At 38.2% G+C, this 17,038-nt stretch overlaps 2 protein-coding genes across 10 annotated transcripts in view; one reads left to right on the top strand and one right to left on the bottom strand.

The window, feature by feature from the left end:
• Nucleotides 1–12,064, top strand: CENPU (centromere protein U). Of its 5 annotated transcripts, none has more exons than XM_064449631.1 (12): nt 1–91; nt 463–607; nt 1,612–1,729; nt 3,168–3,273; nt 4,134–4,224; nt 5,328–5,403; nt 6,421–6,538; nt 6,932–7,010; nt 7,919–7,966; nt 9,361–9,422; nt 10,687–10,843; nt 11,539–12,064. In XM_064449631.1, the coding sequence occupies exons 2-12, from the start codon at nt 557–559 to the stop codon at nt 11,674–11,676; spliced, it is 1,044 nt and encodes a 347-aa protein (XP_064305701.1). In that variant the 5' UTR covers nt 1–91; nt 463–556; the 3' UTR covers nt 11,677–12,064. The 5 variants fall into 5 exon arrangements, with proteins under 5 accessions (XP_064305701.1, XP_064305706.1, XP_064305702.1 ...); XM_064449636.1 differs by having other exon boundaries at nt 5,355–5,403; XM_064449632.1 differs by lacking the exon at nt 1–91 and adding an exon at nt 136–303.
• The window catches only part of PRIMPOL (primase and DNA directed polymerase), a 19,712-nt gene continuing 14,671 nt past the window's right edge, over nt 11,998–17,038 (bottom strand). For 3 of the 5 annotated variants that reach the window (XM_064449627.1, XM_064449628.1, XM_064449626.1), the window contains 7 exons: nt 16,108–16,270; nt 15,123–15,217; nt 14,631–14,717; nt 14,444–14,552; nt 13,228–13,310; nt 13,097–13,143; nt 11,998–12,725 (listed from right to left, as the gene is read on the bottom strand). In XM_064449627.1, the coding sequence (XP_064305697.1) occupies nt 12,420–12,725; nt 13,097–13,143; nt 13,228–13,310; nt 14,444–14,552; nt 14,631–14,717; nt 15,123–15,217; nt 16,108–16,270 (890 nt within the window). In that variant the 3' untranslated portion in view covers nt 11,998–12,419. Of the gene's footprint in view, nt 12,820–13,096; nt 13,144–13,227; nt 13,311–14,443; nt 14,553–14,630; nt 14,718–15,122; nt 15,218–16,107; nt 16,271–17,038 lie in introns of all 5 variants that reach the window. The other 2 variants (XM_064449629.1, XM_064449630.1) reach the window with 2 other exon arrangements.

Genomic DNA, 17,038 nt, shown 5'->3' on the forward strand with positions numbered 1-17,038 from the left:
CTGACAGACCCCCTTCCGGCGCCGCCCCGCCCCTCCCCGCTCCTTCCCGCCCGGTTTGAGTGGCGGCGGGAAGGCGGCGGCGCTGCTGGCGGTGGGTCCCCCTCGGGACCGGGGGCCGCCGCTGTCTGGCGGCGGGGCGGGGCGGGGCAGAGCGGTGGGGTCGCCGCCCGCCGTTTCTGCCCCCTCGGGGACGGACCTCGGCGGGCCCCTGGCGCTCGGCGGGGCGGCGGCGGCGGCCCGGGGCCTCCTGGCGGGACGGAAACGGCAGCTCGGGAGCAGAAGTGGAGGCGTAAATAGCGTTATGTGCGGTGCTGCTTTATCGTTCTAACATTTATGTCTCGTTGCTAACTTGTACGTGCTACGTCAGGCGTTGGGCTCGGCTAATAAAGTGAGTTTTACCGTTTTTAGGGCGAGTTATGCATAATAATTAGAATTAACAAAAGATTTCCCGTTCTCTCCCAGGTATTGAGGCAGAGGAAGTAGATTTGTATCGGGCGCAATTTTTCAGTACCTTTACCCTCAGCTGTATGTTTGGCGGTATATACCGAGTAGTGAGATGTCCTCAAAAAAGAAAATTAAGATAAATCATTCCGGAAAGAAATTAAAGGTAAGTTCTGCTAGTCTGAGCAGAATTAAAACGTTGAGTGTTTTGTTGTTTTACTGTGCTTTTGTGGCGTCGGCTCTGGAGGTGGACGCGTAGGTGTAACGCGGGGCTCTGCTGGGAGCACTGCCGTGCCGTCCCTGCTGGCCGGCGTCTGGGGGGCGCGGGTTTTCCCTTTTTCTGGTTTTTTTTTTTTTCTTTTAGGACTAGTATATCTTCAGGCAGAATGGGTCATTGACTTTCAAACAGGCAAAAGTTTGAAAACAGTCTTGTAAAATAAAAGAGAACAGCTTGAAGTGTCTATTCGGTACCATGGCAAAACTCGGCGCCCCGTGAGGCGCCGCGAAGTGCCAGCAAAATGAAAAGTTCCGGAAGTTGGTGGGTTTTTTTCTTGTAATTCCCTTTCCGTGCACACGCACGAAGGAGTGAGGAAATTTACTCCCACACTTTGGGTCTGAATGACACGCATACAAATATTTAATAAACTAGTGCTGTTCTCCCCTACCCTTCTGCTTTACGGAAGTGTCTGTGTAACACCGGACTTGCATATTCCACCTTTTACAAGAAGTTACACATAGCTTTTCATTTTTTTTTAAAGTGAGAATCATTAAATTGGACAAGGGTGGACGTTCATGTAATACAGAGATGAAAGAAGAAATATTTTAATGTCCGAAAAGAAAAAGGCCGCACATCACAGAAACCAGAGATTAGACTGTTATAAGATTTCTAAGCTTATACACTTAGCTTTATAAAATAAGAGAAAGCTGATGCTACATTATAGTATCAAACAGCAGAATATATCAACTTTATACCATCACTCCTCTTAAGAGGAAAAAAAAGATAGCCTGAGGAAAAACACATACTTCAAATGCTTTATATTGTAGCTCAGCAGTCAGTATGGTCCAGGTTAAATGTATTTCTAGTCAAACGTTCTTGAAATTCATTGTCATACTTAATCTGATTTACACCCAAAAAGCTAGACGAACTAGCTATTCATTTCATACATCCAGGAACACAAAGCCAACTCCCATCCTCGCTGCAAAGCGCTTCCGCTTGAGGAACCAGATGTCTCAAGGATATTGAAGGTAGCAGAAGGAAATCAACTTGAGGAGCTTGACGATTCATTTGGTTAGTATTAACCTCAGTGTAGTTCTATGTATGACTTCTGTGAACAAACCATATGGGCAAAATATTGCAGTGCTTATTTAGGAAGAGGTATTGGTTTCTTGCTAGGGAAAATTATGGGCGGGAGAGACAGAGGTTTTTTTGAGAGTGGTGTTATTTTCTGTTATTTAGGAAGTAACAAGAATAATGCTGTGATATGTGCAAGTAAAAGTTGATAGAAAAATACTGGCTATTGAAGTTTTATAGTCTGAATGGTAGAATTTCACTCAATATAACATGGCAATTCTGTCAGAGTTTACACTTTAAACGGACGTTTCAATGTTTTAAGTTACTCTGTTAAATTAGACAAATTACGAAGTGAAATTTGTTGCTATTATAAGAGTATGCATGGCAGCAAACTTAGATGTTCACAGGGATGTTGTACTACTTAAAAATAATGTAAAAAACATACTATTTTTGGTGAAGTATTAAAGCCACTCTTATGCTCCCTATGGGGCTTGTGCAATGAGGCCTCAGTATACTGGAAGAGAATCAGTTTAGGTGGAGTATGTGTCCCTGTGTGATGTTCTTTGTTATTAAATACATATAGCTCTTATGTCAATATTGCTAAGAAAAGTCTTTGAAAACATGTAATCAGAAGTTGTAGGGAAAATGCTAAGAGCTGTTTCTCAGCTGTAGTATTTATTACTCTAAGGAAATAATGGAAATAATACATGTAGCTACTAGAAACAGCATTGAAAATGAGCTATAAAGAACAATATAGCAAAAGGGTTGTCACAAAGGAAAGTCCACAAAATGAAAAGCTCTTCTTTTCCTCACTTCTGTGGTATGTGTTAAAAACTATGTAAAGGATACCCACTAACACTAAATTTTTGTGGCAATGCGCTTGAGAAAAGAAATATATACTATGGAAGGCAGGCTAAAACCATAAGGTTCTCAGAGTTTTAATCTATTCTGGTGGCTACCTTCAAGAATTCTACATTTACAAACTTCCTGTAGCAGCTGTAACTGTCTTCTTTTAGCATCCAATAAAGCAGGTAAAAATCCATGTTAAAAAAAGAAAAAGGTAAAATTTAGCAAGCAGTTGTTTAAACATAAAGAAGATTGATGTATGCCATACAAAGAGAAACTTTAAATAAACAGTACAAAAGGTTTTGCTTGCTATATGCCATATGTATGTGCTGAGCTTTCATGTACCTTTGTTTTCAGTTTGTAAAGAAATAGCAGGTGGATGAGTATAGAAACTATGAAGCTTTTCACCATATATGTTTTTCCTAATCCTTAAATAATTCTTTTAAAAGACTTCCTTTGTATTAATTAGTATGCAAACAACAAAAATTCTAACTAAGTGCTGAATGGCAGGCAGTGCTAGCGTGTCTGTGCTCTTTGCCTGAACAGGCGGGAGCAACTTTTCATACTGCTCGTTTTCCATTCTTTACAGATCACCCTTTGCACAGTACTGCTGTGGATGCTTACGGAGAGGAACATTCACAAAACGAGTCAATTAGTCACATTTCAGCTCCACGAAGGAGAAATAAAGAAAGAAGGTCTGGTGAAAAATAAAATTGCCAGCATTTAATTTAACCTTTAGATTTTCAGATTGAACGGGAAAAAAAGTTCTGTTTGTCAGGTTTAAAAAGATGCTTTAATTTAAAATTTCCCAGATAAGAAAACAAAAGAATAAGTAAGACTGGGGCACGTAGAAAAGAAATGGGAGAAGAAATTAGCATTTGCTTTTTGCAAGCAATACATTGATTTAAGTACTTACTGTATTCTTTTCTTTCTTCAAATGAAAAGATTTTAAAGTGTCTCTGTGAGATATTAATTAGTCCTCTAAATACTGATGTTTTTAAAGTTAAAAAGTCAAAAAAATGAAGAATAGGTAAAAGCCACTTAAACTATATGTAACAAAGAAAATAAATTTTAAAAATATTTTAATACAAGTTTTAGTATGTGTCTCATTTATTAAATAAAATTTGGTTTAGATCTGAAATAGTTCTTACCTGGAAGAAATAGCAAGACAATAATAGAGCTTGTATGAGAGTGTGTTTCTTTGTTTTTTGATTTCTAACCCCACCCCACCACCAAGAAAGCCTTCTCCTTTCCTGCTAAAATATCCTCAGTAATAATTTTGTTTCTGTTTCAAAGTTTCTCCTCAAAACAACATGGCTGTCCCAGAGGTCAGTTAGTAATGGATTTCTAATTGTTGTAAGGATTGCTGGTGAGGGATAAAGACTCTATTCCCTTTATATACCATTTGCAACTTTTAATGTAGCTGGTTCAGGAGACACAAACTGAACGACACGGCAATACAAAATGTTCCCCAGGACCTAAGATTTTGTTGTTTACATGGTTGAAGATCATTCTTTCTCAGTGTATATAAACGTGGGTATTTTTCTTTTCCCAGTAAAAAAACCCATCACTTGGAAGCGTCTGATAGTGATGTTCAGAAATCCAGCACAGCTGATCCTGAAGATGAATCCCTTAAGGAGACTGTGGTACAGAGAAAGTTGCATGAGTATATCAATCAATTTAAGTTGAACTTACATTTTGCCATGCCTGCATTAGAGAGGCGGGGAGAGCAAGACCTTTCATTTGTTTCTTAGTACTTCCTTAGTACTTAAGTGTGTCCCAAATAATGAACCCTCAAAGTACTCCTGTGGGATGGCCAAGTGAAATATGTAAAGCTACAGTTGTCTTGTCAATGGGGAATATAATAGCCAGGTACTCCTGTGTAACATAGCCTGTTCTCTTGTGATTTGGGAATATGTTCTTTTCTTTCAAATATCTCTGGAATGTCTGTTCTTAAAGAATGGCATCCTTCATGGCATATAAATCCCTCATACTTGCTTAGTGTTGAAGTAGGAACATATTTATGAATGAATTGAATTTTTCAATGATAAAATTAATTTTGAATATATATTAGAATTAGACAAAAACCACTTGGTTTTGAAGGAGTGTTTTTCCACACTTAGACTGCAATTAGTGTAGAATGCTTTTGGCCCACTTAGCTTCCAGGCGTACGGAGGAAGAGTTAACTATCTGCAGACCTGAGAAAGTAGGCCTGTGATAAAAGAAGCTATGCAGCACTTCGCATGAAAATTTTTTACATATTGAAATTCATTGGAATTGTTGAAAATCCTTTTGTAAAATTCAGTACGGAGTGGTCTTTCATCAGTGAACTGTATGTATGCAGCGCTCTTGTAGTATTACTACTTTGTGGTGATGTCATGAAGTACTCTAAGTAGAGAAGGAATTGGGATAGAACGAGGGTGAAAAGGAAGGTAGGGAGGCATTGTTGATCACAGAACTGCTAATACTGGGCGATGACTGTGGTGAACCGAGGAACCCTATGCTCCTTAAAACATCGGCCAGTGGCCGATGCATCAGTCGGTCAGTGCAGTCAGGCAGCTGCTGTCCCTCAGCAGCATTATCACTGTCCTGTGATTCTGGCAAAATAGCCCTTTGTAAATCTTACTGACGTTTCAGTCATGAAAAGTTCAAATACTTTCGTGTGTTCTGCTGAATTGCCATCTCTCAGAATTATAAATGAGTAAACCTAGAGGGTTTTTTTGAAGTTAATCTGCTTTTTATATCACAGAAGACTCTGAATATTACTCAATTCCAGGCAAAAAAGAAGCAGCGGCCTTCAGAGAAGGACACGTCAGATCCTTCTGGTAAAGTAGACTTCAAAACTCCTGTATGGCTTTTCCTCATTCAAGATGAGTGCTTTTCCATAACTCAATGGTTTTCATTTCTGATATGCAGCAGCATACTGCTTCTAGAAATGGGAGGTGTTAGTTTGTTTGGTCTAAGCACTCATTAGCAATGGTTAAATTGAGGAGCTGGTGTGCCGCTCAGCTCTAATCCCCATGGTTTGCATCCCTGGGGTTGCCTACTACTCCCCTGAAGGGGTAAAGCATAGGTGTGTGTTATCCCTTGCGGGAAGCCTGGGTCTGCCGGTGTGGAGCTGCAAGACACTTCAGTATGTCCCTTGGTCTGGCAGCCTGGAGCAGCAGGCTGTGGGGCAGAGCTTGGAGTGCCCCTGACAGCAAAGGCACAGCTGTCAGTATAAAGACCTTTGAGATGGGGAGCTTCAAGACAGAGCCATTTTTTTGGTATAGAGAAACTGTTTCTCAGGTGTCGTCTTGCTTCCTTTCAACTGTACCTTGTCACGTTCAAGTACTAGATTTACATTTGGGAGTGTGTGAAGAAACATGGTTTAAGGTTTTGTGGAATTAGCTAATCATACTAGGGGTTTTTTTAAGCATGTATGGTATTAATACAAAATGTATGCAAATATGATACAACAACTCATCATGCTCTGAGTAATGCAGGTTGCCCAAACTCAGGCTAATAGTTTTTACAGCACAAACAGCTGTATCTACAGTACACAGGATAGTTTATCAGTTAAGTGTAATAACATGCTCCTGGACTTTTTTGAACTAACAAAGAATGAGAAATAAGTTGTATGTAATTGATCATCCAAATTCCAAAGTGTTCCCAGATAAGTCTGTCATAGTTGCTCAGCCATAGGCAGATGGAATAATTAGTATTTCCCTTTTCTCAAGTTTCATATTAAGATATTTATTACTTTTAGATGGTTATTTTAATGGTGGGTGCAATAAATTTTTTCTATTACTTTGGAATTTTACCTGAATTGTGCAATGCTTGTATTTATTCTGCTGTTTCAGGGGGGAGCCCGTGTTCTATAGAGGTTTGGTGTCCCAAAAAGCTGAATAGATCTCCCAGAGATATTACAGAACTGGATGTTGTTCTGGCTGAATTTGAGAAGATAGCAGCAAATTACAGGTAAATATTCTGCTTTCCTATGGCTGAATACTCAAAGTTTTAAAAACAAATGACCTGCATTTTTGCTAATGGGCTGTCCTTCAGGGAATGCGGTACTGCATGGTTACATTCTGATGTTATTTTAATGATTGTTAGGTTTCTCTGATAGAAATATGCAACCTTGAGGTGGTGTCCAAGAACTTGGTATTTTTCCAAACAAAAGAGCAACACATCTCGGCTGATGTTTTCCTATATAGGAATTAAGCTGTTGCTAGTACATGAAAGATCCGCAGCTGTCTGTGCTACTAGCTGCTTAACTTTGTGTTTTATTCATTACTCAAAGGAATGTTTTTGGATGAGATTTCTCCTTTACTAAACCAAATAGGTTGTGTTTTCCTCCTCTGAATTTTCCAGACAAAGCATAGAATCAAACGTGTGCAGAAAAGCTATCGATGGCTTCTGTTCTGCTTTCAAGGAGCAAATCACCGATCTTGTAAGTACACCGTAAATAAAATCAATTTTGTGCTAGCGATTATAAGAGCTGTATATTACATTGCAGTCAAAATGCCTATGGTTTTATATTGTCCTTTACACATTTATTTTATGATACTTTAAACTTTCTAATCTCTTGTCAGGATAAATAATACTAAAACAGTTTGTTGTGTGCAGCCTCTGTGCTTGCTATCATGAGAATTGTCTTTAGACACAGCGCTGCTGTCACGCAAGTATGTTGCAAAATTGTCAGCTTTTGTGAACAGGGCAACATTAATATTTGTCATATCTAAAGCATTACGTAGTAAAACTGGAGAGCTGCATAATTTGAATTTGATTTGGTGATTTAATCTTTATACTGCGTCTCAGTGACTCTTGTGTAGAGGCCTGACTAAGGCCTCTAACATAGTTCAGGGAAAACGATCCTTTTTTAATAAACAGTTTGAACCTAACTGTACAAAGCTTACTAGCCTGGAAGACCAAGATTTCTTCTCACTAATTACAATGAGTAAACAAAGAACTTCATAGGAGTTGTGGTAAGTACAACGGATAAGTACTAAAACTATACTTCTAAGTGATTCATCAGAATGGGTGAGTTTTAAAATTACTAGATTTATACATTTCATATAAAATTATAGTGTAGTATTACCTAGCTTAATTGTTCTAATTGCTACAAGAGTATTACTTGCACAAACCGGTCCAAGATGACTAATTTTGTGCAGCGGTCTTCCTCTGGTATGGAGAGGAAAGAATTGATATACTTGTCATCTTCCTTTGAACCAGTGTTGTTTTTTTTTAAATAGCTTTTTATGTCATTCCAAAGTCATTTTTGCAGCCATGTTTTTAGGAGAACAGCGATGAAATCAAGATCCCCGTAGTCAAATCTGTAATTCTTCTTTTCCTCTGTAGATAGCGGAGGTCCAGGAATTAAAGAATATGAAGAAAAAAAATGCTAAGGTAAATACATATATATCACTAGATTGTACAGCGTACAGAGGTGGGTATTGACACTTCAAGAAGTTGACTAGAAGAAATAAAATAGTTCATAAAAAGTGTACTGTACTACAGAATCAACTGCACAAATGGAGGGTAGGGAACCACCAGAGGTTTTTTGGAAAAAATCTGAGCAAATACGATGGCTCACAAACTCTATATGTACACTGCTATACTGGTGTAAAAAGAAGGAATGCACATTATTAGGGTGTGTAGGTATCTATGGATGTGAATTTCTCTTTTTTTTAATGAGCACTGGTGATGCCTCTGGAGAGCCAATTAAATATAGAGAGCTAACCATAGGTGAATATAAAATCTAGGAGAGCAGCAAAGATGGTGACCTGTGAGGACAGAATTGGATTGCTTAGTTTAATGGAGAGAAGTCTAAGGGAGCTGCATTCCTTAAATATATGCAAAATTTTTGTTTAGAGAAAGGCAATTCCTCTCTTTGTTCAGAGTGAGTAGTAGTTGACCAAAAATGCAACGGGAGTGTCGACAGGAGAAGGAACAATTGTAAGAGTAGAAAAACATTGCAGTGGTTTCATCAGGAGAGAGGTGGATGCCCTACAGCAGGGATATTTAAGAGCAGGTTAGGCACTGTCTGCCAGAGGCTTTCTGCTCAGATTAACCTCTTCCACAAACTTTTTGATTACAAAATAGCTTTTAATGGTAGTTACTTTTAACTAACTTTTAACAAGTAAAGTCAACAGAAAGCTTATTCTGGGAGGAGGCAATTAATGTGCTAAAGTCTTGGTTTTTTGAGGTGATATGGTAAGCTACTCTGTATGTAAAATGAAAATTTTAATACGCATCTAGCATTCACAGCCACTCAGTTACCCCCGTTTTGCCTCTTATACTTTTGTTAAATTTAGCAACTACCAATCTGATTTTAAAATTTATTACTAGTTTTGGGTTGGTTTTTGGTTTGGTTTTGTTGTTGGGTTTTTTTTTTAATTGGCTGTTGTATTAAACCTTAATTATGCTTAGTTCTGTAGTTATGGCAATCATACTGAGCATACGTTCTTATTAGTCTGCATTTTTAAAACAGAAACAAACACCTGCTAGAGTTGGTCATGCTTGAGTTCCAAATGTCACAAACTCCTTTTGTATGCTTGTAAATCCAGTGTTCCTTAAGAGAAATTTTGGATGGAGATGAGAGCGTGACATTTTAAAGAGTGTTAAAGTGTTTAAAATACCAGGCCTTATAAACTGCCATATTTCACATTTGTATCTTGGAATCTTCCACCCCCAGAATCAGAAGCATAAAACCTCAAAGGAAAAAAGCCAGCAAAATCTGAGTTGCTTGCCTTTGAAGTTACAGAAACTGTTTCAAGGACTTTCCTCACTATTTGTTTCAGGTGATAATGGACATCAAAAAGAAAAGGCAGGGACTGTTGCAAGTCAGAGAAGAGCTAATTGGGTATGTTTCTAATGATGCACAATAATAGCCTGAAGAACTTAAGGAGTCTGGTATTTCGTAACTCAGAAGTGAGAGTAACTCTTTTTTTTGTTCTTTCATTTTACTTTGATGAAACTCTACTTCTGTTTGGTATTGCTGTTTTTACAAAAACTCAGGATAATCTCTCCGTTCCATGTTTCAGTTGCCTAGATAGTGAATTCTGCAAGTTCTCTTAGCTAGCTGGTAACTGGGATGGTAGTTCAGACCATGCGTTGATAAGGAAAACATTAATGTTCCAGCTGGAATGGCACAGGTGATGAATCACAAATCTACAAAGTAATACAGAGGGCTCTTTTGGTCTTCAAGTAGGAGAACGTATTTCACTGGTGCAATTTGGCAGGGATGCCTCTGAGTACATGGTTTGCTTCCATCTTGTGTGGCCACACAATTCCCCTTCTCGAACTTGGTGTTAATCTCGATTATCATTTAGATACACAACACCAAAGTTATGTTCCTTGGAAGAACCATTAGACTTCAGCAAAATCCAGTTGGTTACTGATGACAAGCTTTATACTGAAGCTAGGTTAGTTAACTCTGGGGAACCATGGGCTTGGATCTTCAAAGGCAGGTTAAAAGCCCTTTCTCAGTGGCCATGAGAGTCATCTTTCTTTGCAGTACTACAGACAAACTTCACTCAAAGAACCAGTTAAAGGCACCCCACAGTATGGGTTTGAACCCCCTCACAGATTGAAAGCTGTCTTCATGTTTTTCATTTGTTGTGTTTTAATCCTTTGATCATCTTAAAGCTTTTTTGCTGCAACACTGTTAAATGTTGGTGTTCAGTTTTTGGAGTGCTAGTTTAACAGATTGAGCCCCCCGGTTTACCGAGGCAGAGGCGTATCTAGTTTGTAGATCCTGAGTATGCTTCAGCATAAACACTGAACACCTCAGCCTGCATGCAAGTGTGTGCAGAAGCAGAACACTGGGTACTTCAGAAACTTCACTTGAAAAACTGAAGTGCTTAAGAGAGAGTGGCTATTTTGTCAGACTCAAAAGTGAGATGTGGAAAAAAGTTCAGATAGATTTTTTTTTTTTTTTGTAGAGTTGGACCTGTGCTCCTCTTTAAATAATATGCTGGTTATTGTAATCAAACAGTATGTTATACTAACCTATGCTTTGTATTTCTGACCAACCTTTCCCTTAAAGTCTTCTTCAGAAGAAATATGTTCAGTTACTCCTGAAAAAATCATGCAGAAACAGTCATCAAAGCCTTTATCTTTTTCAGAGCTGATCCACAACTGATACAACTACAAAGAGAATATGCTGAGCTACAGGAAAGGAAATCTTCCTTGAGGCAGGCAACTGAATTACTTACTGATTTAAAGGAACTACGGCAAGACTGTTTGGATTACAGAGAAGAAAACCCACACGGAAAAGTGATAGTAAGTACATATTTTGCTTGTGCTTCTGAACTGTTCTGGATCAGCCCCTCCTCTTTTTCTTCCCCCTGAGCATTTCTATTAATGTTTTAGCAGTATTTTGTTAATTGTCTCTGTGGAAGCAACTTGAGCATCATCGCTGTAACTGTACTGCAGTATCTCACTCATTTTTGGTCTCATGTTGGAAACTAAAGTACTTCAGGGAGGAATCTGCTACCTTGCTGTCTATGTCAAGGAATTCAGAGGACATAAAAGTGTAATGGTTGTCCTCAGGTCTAATATTTTCTTAGAGAAACTGAAGAAAGATTAACAGTGAGAAACATGTAATCAATTTCCTTTGTTGCCATTGTTCAAAGGTAGGAAAAGCTCTGGTACGTGTGTGTCTGTTCTGAAAGGTATTTAATGCTAAGAACAGTGCCTGTATTCTGTGACCAGATTAACTTCTCATGTAGTCTTAGAACTCCTTCCCCTTTCACTGTGGCTCAGGACCTGGTGTGGTGTTTTCTGTTGACGATGCTACATGCCTGCCATGTGTAAGGAAATCCTCTCATTTTGGAAGACTCTCTAATGATGTTGGTTCTTTACTTTTAAAAATCACATTGTATCACTTCAGATAGAGGAGAAATAAATACAGATATGTAAATGTTTTTTCCAAGAATTAAAAACATTGCCTTATAATTTTGTTTCCTTAACAACAGTATGGAGTTTCCAGCCTACCTGCTCTTCTGGTGGAGTCGCGGAGAATTCTAGGAGCAGAAAGACACTTCCAAAATATCAACATGAAACTGGAAGAGGCTCTGACTGTACAAAGAGGGCAACTATCAAAGAAACATTAAGTGTTTTTAATAAACTTTTTGTTGTTCGTCAGGAACAATTATTAGAATGGTCAGTGCTTAGAGCTTGTTTAATCTTTGTTGCTGTATTTTGCTTCAGTATTTAAAAGAAGTCAGTGAATTAGTCAGATTGTATCTTTCTATTGTCAAATAGTCCACATGAGAACTTACCCAGAATATCAGTGAGATTATAGTAAAATAGCAATTCCAGTTGAACTAGTAGAACTCTCCTGTGCTTTGTTAACAATGTTAGTTTTTAATCTTGGGCTATTAAAGCCATGTGATCTTGAAAGCAATATATACTTTTAAAAGAGAACACAGTCATTGGTTGAACTACTGATAGACAAATCTTTCTATTAAATTTGCATTTGAAATAAATAATTTCCTCCCAGTTCTGGAAGTAAAGAAATCTATTTTACTTGCTTTATCAGTAAAACTTGGACATAGAGCTAAGAAAATAGAAACTGCACAGCAGTGAGCATTAAAAGTGCTGAAGTTGGCGCAGCATTTGTGACGAGCTTTCAGTCCAGTACTCTTCAGCCCCCATGTGATCTTCCATGACCTCCACATGCTTCTTGAAGATCATCCAGTTGTTGAGGATACTTGTTATTCAGTTCTTTGTCATACAGCTCTGGAAGAGCATTTCTGAACTACATCACAGTATCTTTCACAGAAGGCATGCAATACGCATGCTATTTTAAAGCAGGTCTCAGTGCTAGCGGTCTCTTTGCTAGACATGTCTGTGGTTAGCTGCTGCCTTTATGGCAAGTGTCCTGCTTCCTTAAAGCTTCCAAAAGAACTTCATCAGGAATTTCTTCCATGGAACAATTCAGACTATCATCTGCAGCTTCAGCTAGTTCCACATCTTCAGTAGCTTCTAGGAAACAGGCATCATCGCTTGCATTGTCCCACTCACTGTCTGACAAGAGGAAGCCTTGAGACAAGCTTTTTTCTAGAGATCCTGAGCTGTTTGACAAGCCTGACACATTTGAATGTGGTTTTATGTTTTCTTCTTTGTTGACCCTTTCATCCATTAGTGTATACTCTTCTTCCTTTTAGAAACAAGAATACTATTTATTCCATATGAAAATGGTCTCCATACCTTTAACTGCTCTGATCTGAAAGTGATTCATGCACCAGGAATTGCTGTTCAGATCAAAACAGAAGAAAACCTTTAGTCCCAGGTGAAGTTAAGTTACTGCAATAGCTTTAGCTGTGCTGACAGTTTTGGTGCCATATCTGCTGGAGAACTTAAAAATTAATATATGGAGCTACCACACCAGTACAGCTGCTCTGGGGAGCTATTCTATACCAGTGTAATTACTGTATGGAGCCCCACAGACTGCCTTAGTGGAGACTTTCAATGACCCAGGGACAGCTTTACTCACGAGAACTTTAGTGTATCAATAGGGCAAAAACATACCTCTTTGAAAAGAAAAGGGAGACGTATCCAAGGTGGTAATGGAAAACCTAGATCAAATACATTGCATTTAAGTAAAGTTAACATTCCAAGAAGTATTAAGTATAAGGGCTTTGAAATCTCAGCATACATACTTTGTGATTTGAAGTTTTTTTCTCTGCAGACTGGGTCGTGACACTTCTGATACCAGACTTCCTTCTTTAGATCTACCAGAATCCTAAGAATGAAATAATTTAGTTTTTAGTGAAGTGAATGCGTACAGTAGGAAACCTTGATGCTAACTGAACAGGTTTCATTTGTCCCCATTTATGGATATTGCATTCATACTCTGACATACTTATTACATAGGGTTTTTTGTACAGTCTGTTATTTTTTTCAATAAACTTCAGGCTTCTTAAGTTAAAAGAAATATATTTTTAAGACTAACATTCAGAAGTGAAATTTAGTTAACTTCATTACATTAAGTTTGGAAGAAAAAGACATTAAGGTAAGATTAGTATGTGGGACCAAACTGTAAGATAAGATTTTCTTGCTGCTGCTGTTACAGATAATTTCATTATGAAAGCCAGATAACATCAGTATTTCTTGTCAACTGGTAAGACAGCTGAGCGTCTTCAGCTGTGCTTTAGAAACACCAAGCTTCAAGCAACTTGCTTTAGGAACGCCAAGTTCATCTAGACTAGTGGCTGTGGGGTGGGTTTTTTTTAATACCTATATTTCTCAAAAACACATTCCTTATCTTTCAGTAACTTTAGATGTTATATACAATTATTCTGAGGTTAAAATATTTCTACTAATGATATACTGCAATTCTAATGACAACTAAAAAAACCCTAACTTTTCAACACTTATTTTGCTAAAACTGTAAGAAGTCCGCATCCTTGTAGAGTCACTAGGAAAACTCGACTGAATTGGTGGCAGGAGTTACCTTTGTCATTTTAGTAACATAAGAATAATTTAAGATGCACTGTAAATGAATTTAAAAGTGGTCTGTTTTCTTTCTCTTCTGATTACTCAGCTTCCTAGTGAAGAAGAATCAAAGCATAGTACCACTTAATAGCTTTAACATTGTAGCATCTGTAGGTCCATATTTTAAATAGCATGAAGATTACTTCGTAGAGATATTAGAAATACAGGTTCAGTTATCACAAAGTAAATTTAGGTGGGGAGGTTGGTTGTGGTTTTTTTTTTTTAAAAAAAACCAAACATTGTATCCCCACAGAGCAAGAGAGGAGAAATTGTAACTGGTGCTGATTCTATCCACAAAAGTTTTTCAGCATTTTTCTACAATAACAGTTGAGCAGGAAAAAGGTTGTTTTAAAGTGAGTAGCGAGCAGTTAAAGAACTTACATTATGTTGTTACTTTTGTGAGCTCTTCCAATATTTTCACACCAACGGTAACCATAAATATCATATACAAGGATTTCTTCCAAAGAGAAATAATTCCATCGTCGTATCCCTGGGTGGGGGTGAAAAAAAAAATATTTAAAAATACTGCTGCAGAACAGTCATTTGTAAATAGTAAAGTGGTCTTTACCTCCTTGTACCCCATCTTTATTAACCAAAGAGCGAACGAAATAATCAATTTCTGGATATGGTGAATCCTGATAACCTTCCATGGGATCTGTTAAAACAGAGACTACAGTTACATACCGGTACTGGTTTTGTCAGTGTAATACGTAATTGTTACACATTATATATAGACCACAAACAGAAAATGTAGATGACTCGGACCAAATCATTAGATAAAACCAGGGATAAATCTACTCTTAATTTGCTGTAGCTCTTTAAATGGTACCCTCCCCGTCCCCAAGGTACAGAAGGAACTGGGATGAAGCAGGACAGCTATGGGAGCGGGAGAGGAGGGTCGGTGGCATTCAGGTGCTGCAGAGCACCCTTCAATACAGCTGTACTTGGCCTCCTGCAGAAAGAGGGCTGAAGAAAAGCACTCCTAGAGGTTATCAGGTGTGTAAAACACATCTAATTTAAAAGTACTTTTGTTCTATAGAGTAGAAGAGACTTGCAGTACCTCTAATGCTTCTGGTAGTTTTATTGTTTAAAAAAGCAGACATTTTTCTCTCCTCTGAAAAGTCCGATGACAGAACTTTTGTGTCATCCTTCATTCTGAAGAAAAGCAAGAATACAAAGGAAAATGTGTGATTCTTACAGCTGAACAGAGCATGGTATAACATAGTGTAGCATAACCATAACAGGGTGGCGTAACATAACATAGTCCTGGGCCACCGTCTCCAGCTGGCCCTATTGGAGCAGGGGGTCGGACCAGATGGCTTCCAGGGGACCCTGTCAGCCTCCGCCACGCTGTATTTCTGTATGCTACTGTTCACTATCCCTATTGCACTTTTTCCTCTCATTCTGAGAGTTTCCTCTGGCTTACACTACCAGAGGGCAGGGTTTCCTCCTTCAGAACAGCAAAATCTGTTTCCTGGCAAAACTGCCAGGACCCAGCACTCTCTGGTCCACTGCAGAATTGCTCTAGGTGTAATATTTATGCATACGTACCCTTTGAAACATTTCAACCTTATTTGGTTTGCTTCCTGCAATGGACTGCTTTTCCTTGCCATATTACTAACTGGAGGCCAGATGATCACAGAAGGCTAAATTCAACACAGAATTTCTCATCCATGTTTGTGACAGTCTCAGCTGATACCTGTGATCTGAATACACTGCACGGTGTGTGCTGCAGGGCTACTGGTGTCAGGTCAAGACAATGAACATTTCAGGATATAAAAACTGAAGTCATAGCAAGTATGTTTGTAATAAAAATATTGTACATAATATCATACAGGTGGATGTACCATTTTAACATTCTTTCTGCTGCAGTAATGATTAGGGTCATCTTAAGATACGGTCGGTGCAGCGCAAGACATATCAGAGGTTTAGTTAGATACAGAAAACTTGATTATTTTATGTACCAGGATCCAGCCTCAGGAGGTATCTGTACCCAATGGGAGATCTGGTATGCAAGTAAACAGGTACCGGAATCAAACAATTACCTGATGTTGCAGACCAAAGAGGAAAGAAAATACGCTTCTTCTAAGGAAACATTCTCTTCACAGTTAGGGACAAACTTATTATCCTCTGCTATCTTCAGAATCACATTTTTTCCTGCTTTTGATGATTTATACATCCGGAAATTTCTATTCCTTGTATAAACTCCTACAGGAAAACAAATAAATCTTAACATAACAATGCTGGCTAGGATTTTAGATAATTAGTGCTAGTAAATTAAACAATTTTCCTTAGACCCAGCTAAAGATCTAAGGAATAGACAAAAACTCTTGCTGACTTCAGCTCACCTCCCGTAGAAGGAATGCAACAAAGCAAGATCATGTACACATCCACATTTTTATGTTATATAAGACACTCAACATGTCTCCATAGGCATTTTAATCCTTTCGACATTATAACTGCTAAAAGTTTTTTTCAGTATATTAAAAAAAAAGGTGCTTTCTCATTAACTTTGTGAAATACAGCTGAGCATAAAAAGCTACACAATTATTCTACCAGCAAGTACTTGATACTCATGAAGCTTCCTGGGTTATGCATACCAGTCACCACTTGGTGTAGTACACTGTGAAGTATGTATCAGGAAAACAAGCAACAAAAAAAGATTAGGTATCATAAACGTCGCCTAATCTGCTTACGAATGTATTGGGGAGGTGGGTGTATTATTTGTGGGTTACATTTAACGTTCATGACAGTAAAGGAATTAAAAGATCTGATACAAGAATGTCACATCTTTCTGTCACTGCAGGCTCGTGATGTAACTCAGTATTCCAGCTATTTTGATTTTAGCCTTCCAGTTTTGAGGTAATGTGTGTAACATAAATACTGAGGATGGTTAATTTTGGGGGACTAACATCAAATTCTTAAAAGGTAAAGTAACACAGTGAACAATTTGTTTTTCTTTAATTTCCATTCATT

Source organism: Phalacrocorax carbo, chromosome 4 (assembly GCF_963921805.1).
Source record: "Phalacrocorax carbo chromosome 4, bPhaCar2.1, whole genome shotgun sequence".
NCBI classification, from domain to species: domain Eukaryota; kingdom Metazoa; phylum Chordata; class Aves; order Suliformes; family Phalacrocoracidae; genus Phalacrocorax; species Phalacrocorax carbo.

Bases quoted from the DNA above. Each gene is read 5' to 3' on its own strand.
- CENPU (XM_064449631.1), top strand. From the start codon at position 557: ATGTCCTCAAAAAAGAAAATTAAGATAAATCATTCCGGAAAGAAATTA. The intron at 608-1,611 runs GTAAGTTCTGCT...TCATACATCCAG, and splicing joins ATTCCGGAAAGAAATTAAAG to GAACACAAAGCCAACTCCCA. The intron at 7,967-9,360 runs GTAAATACATAT...TATTTGTTTCAG, and splicing joins TGAAGAAAAAAAATGCTAAG to GTGATAATGGACATCAAAAA.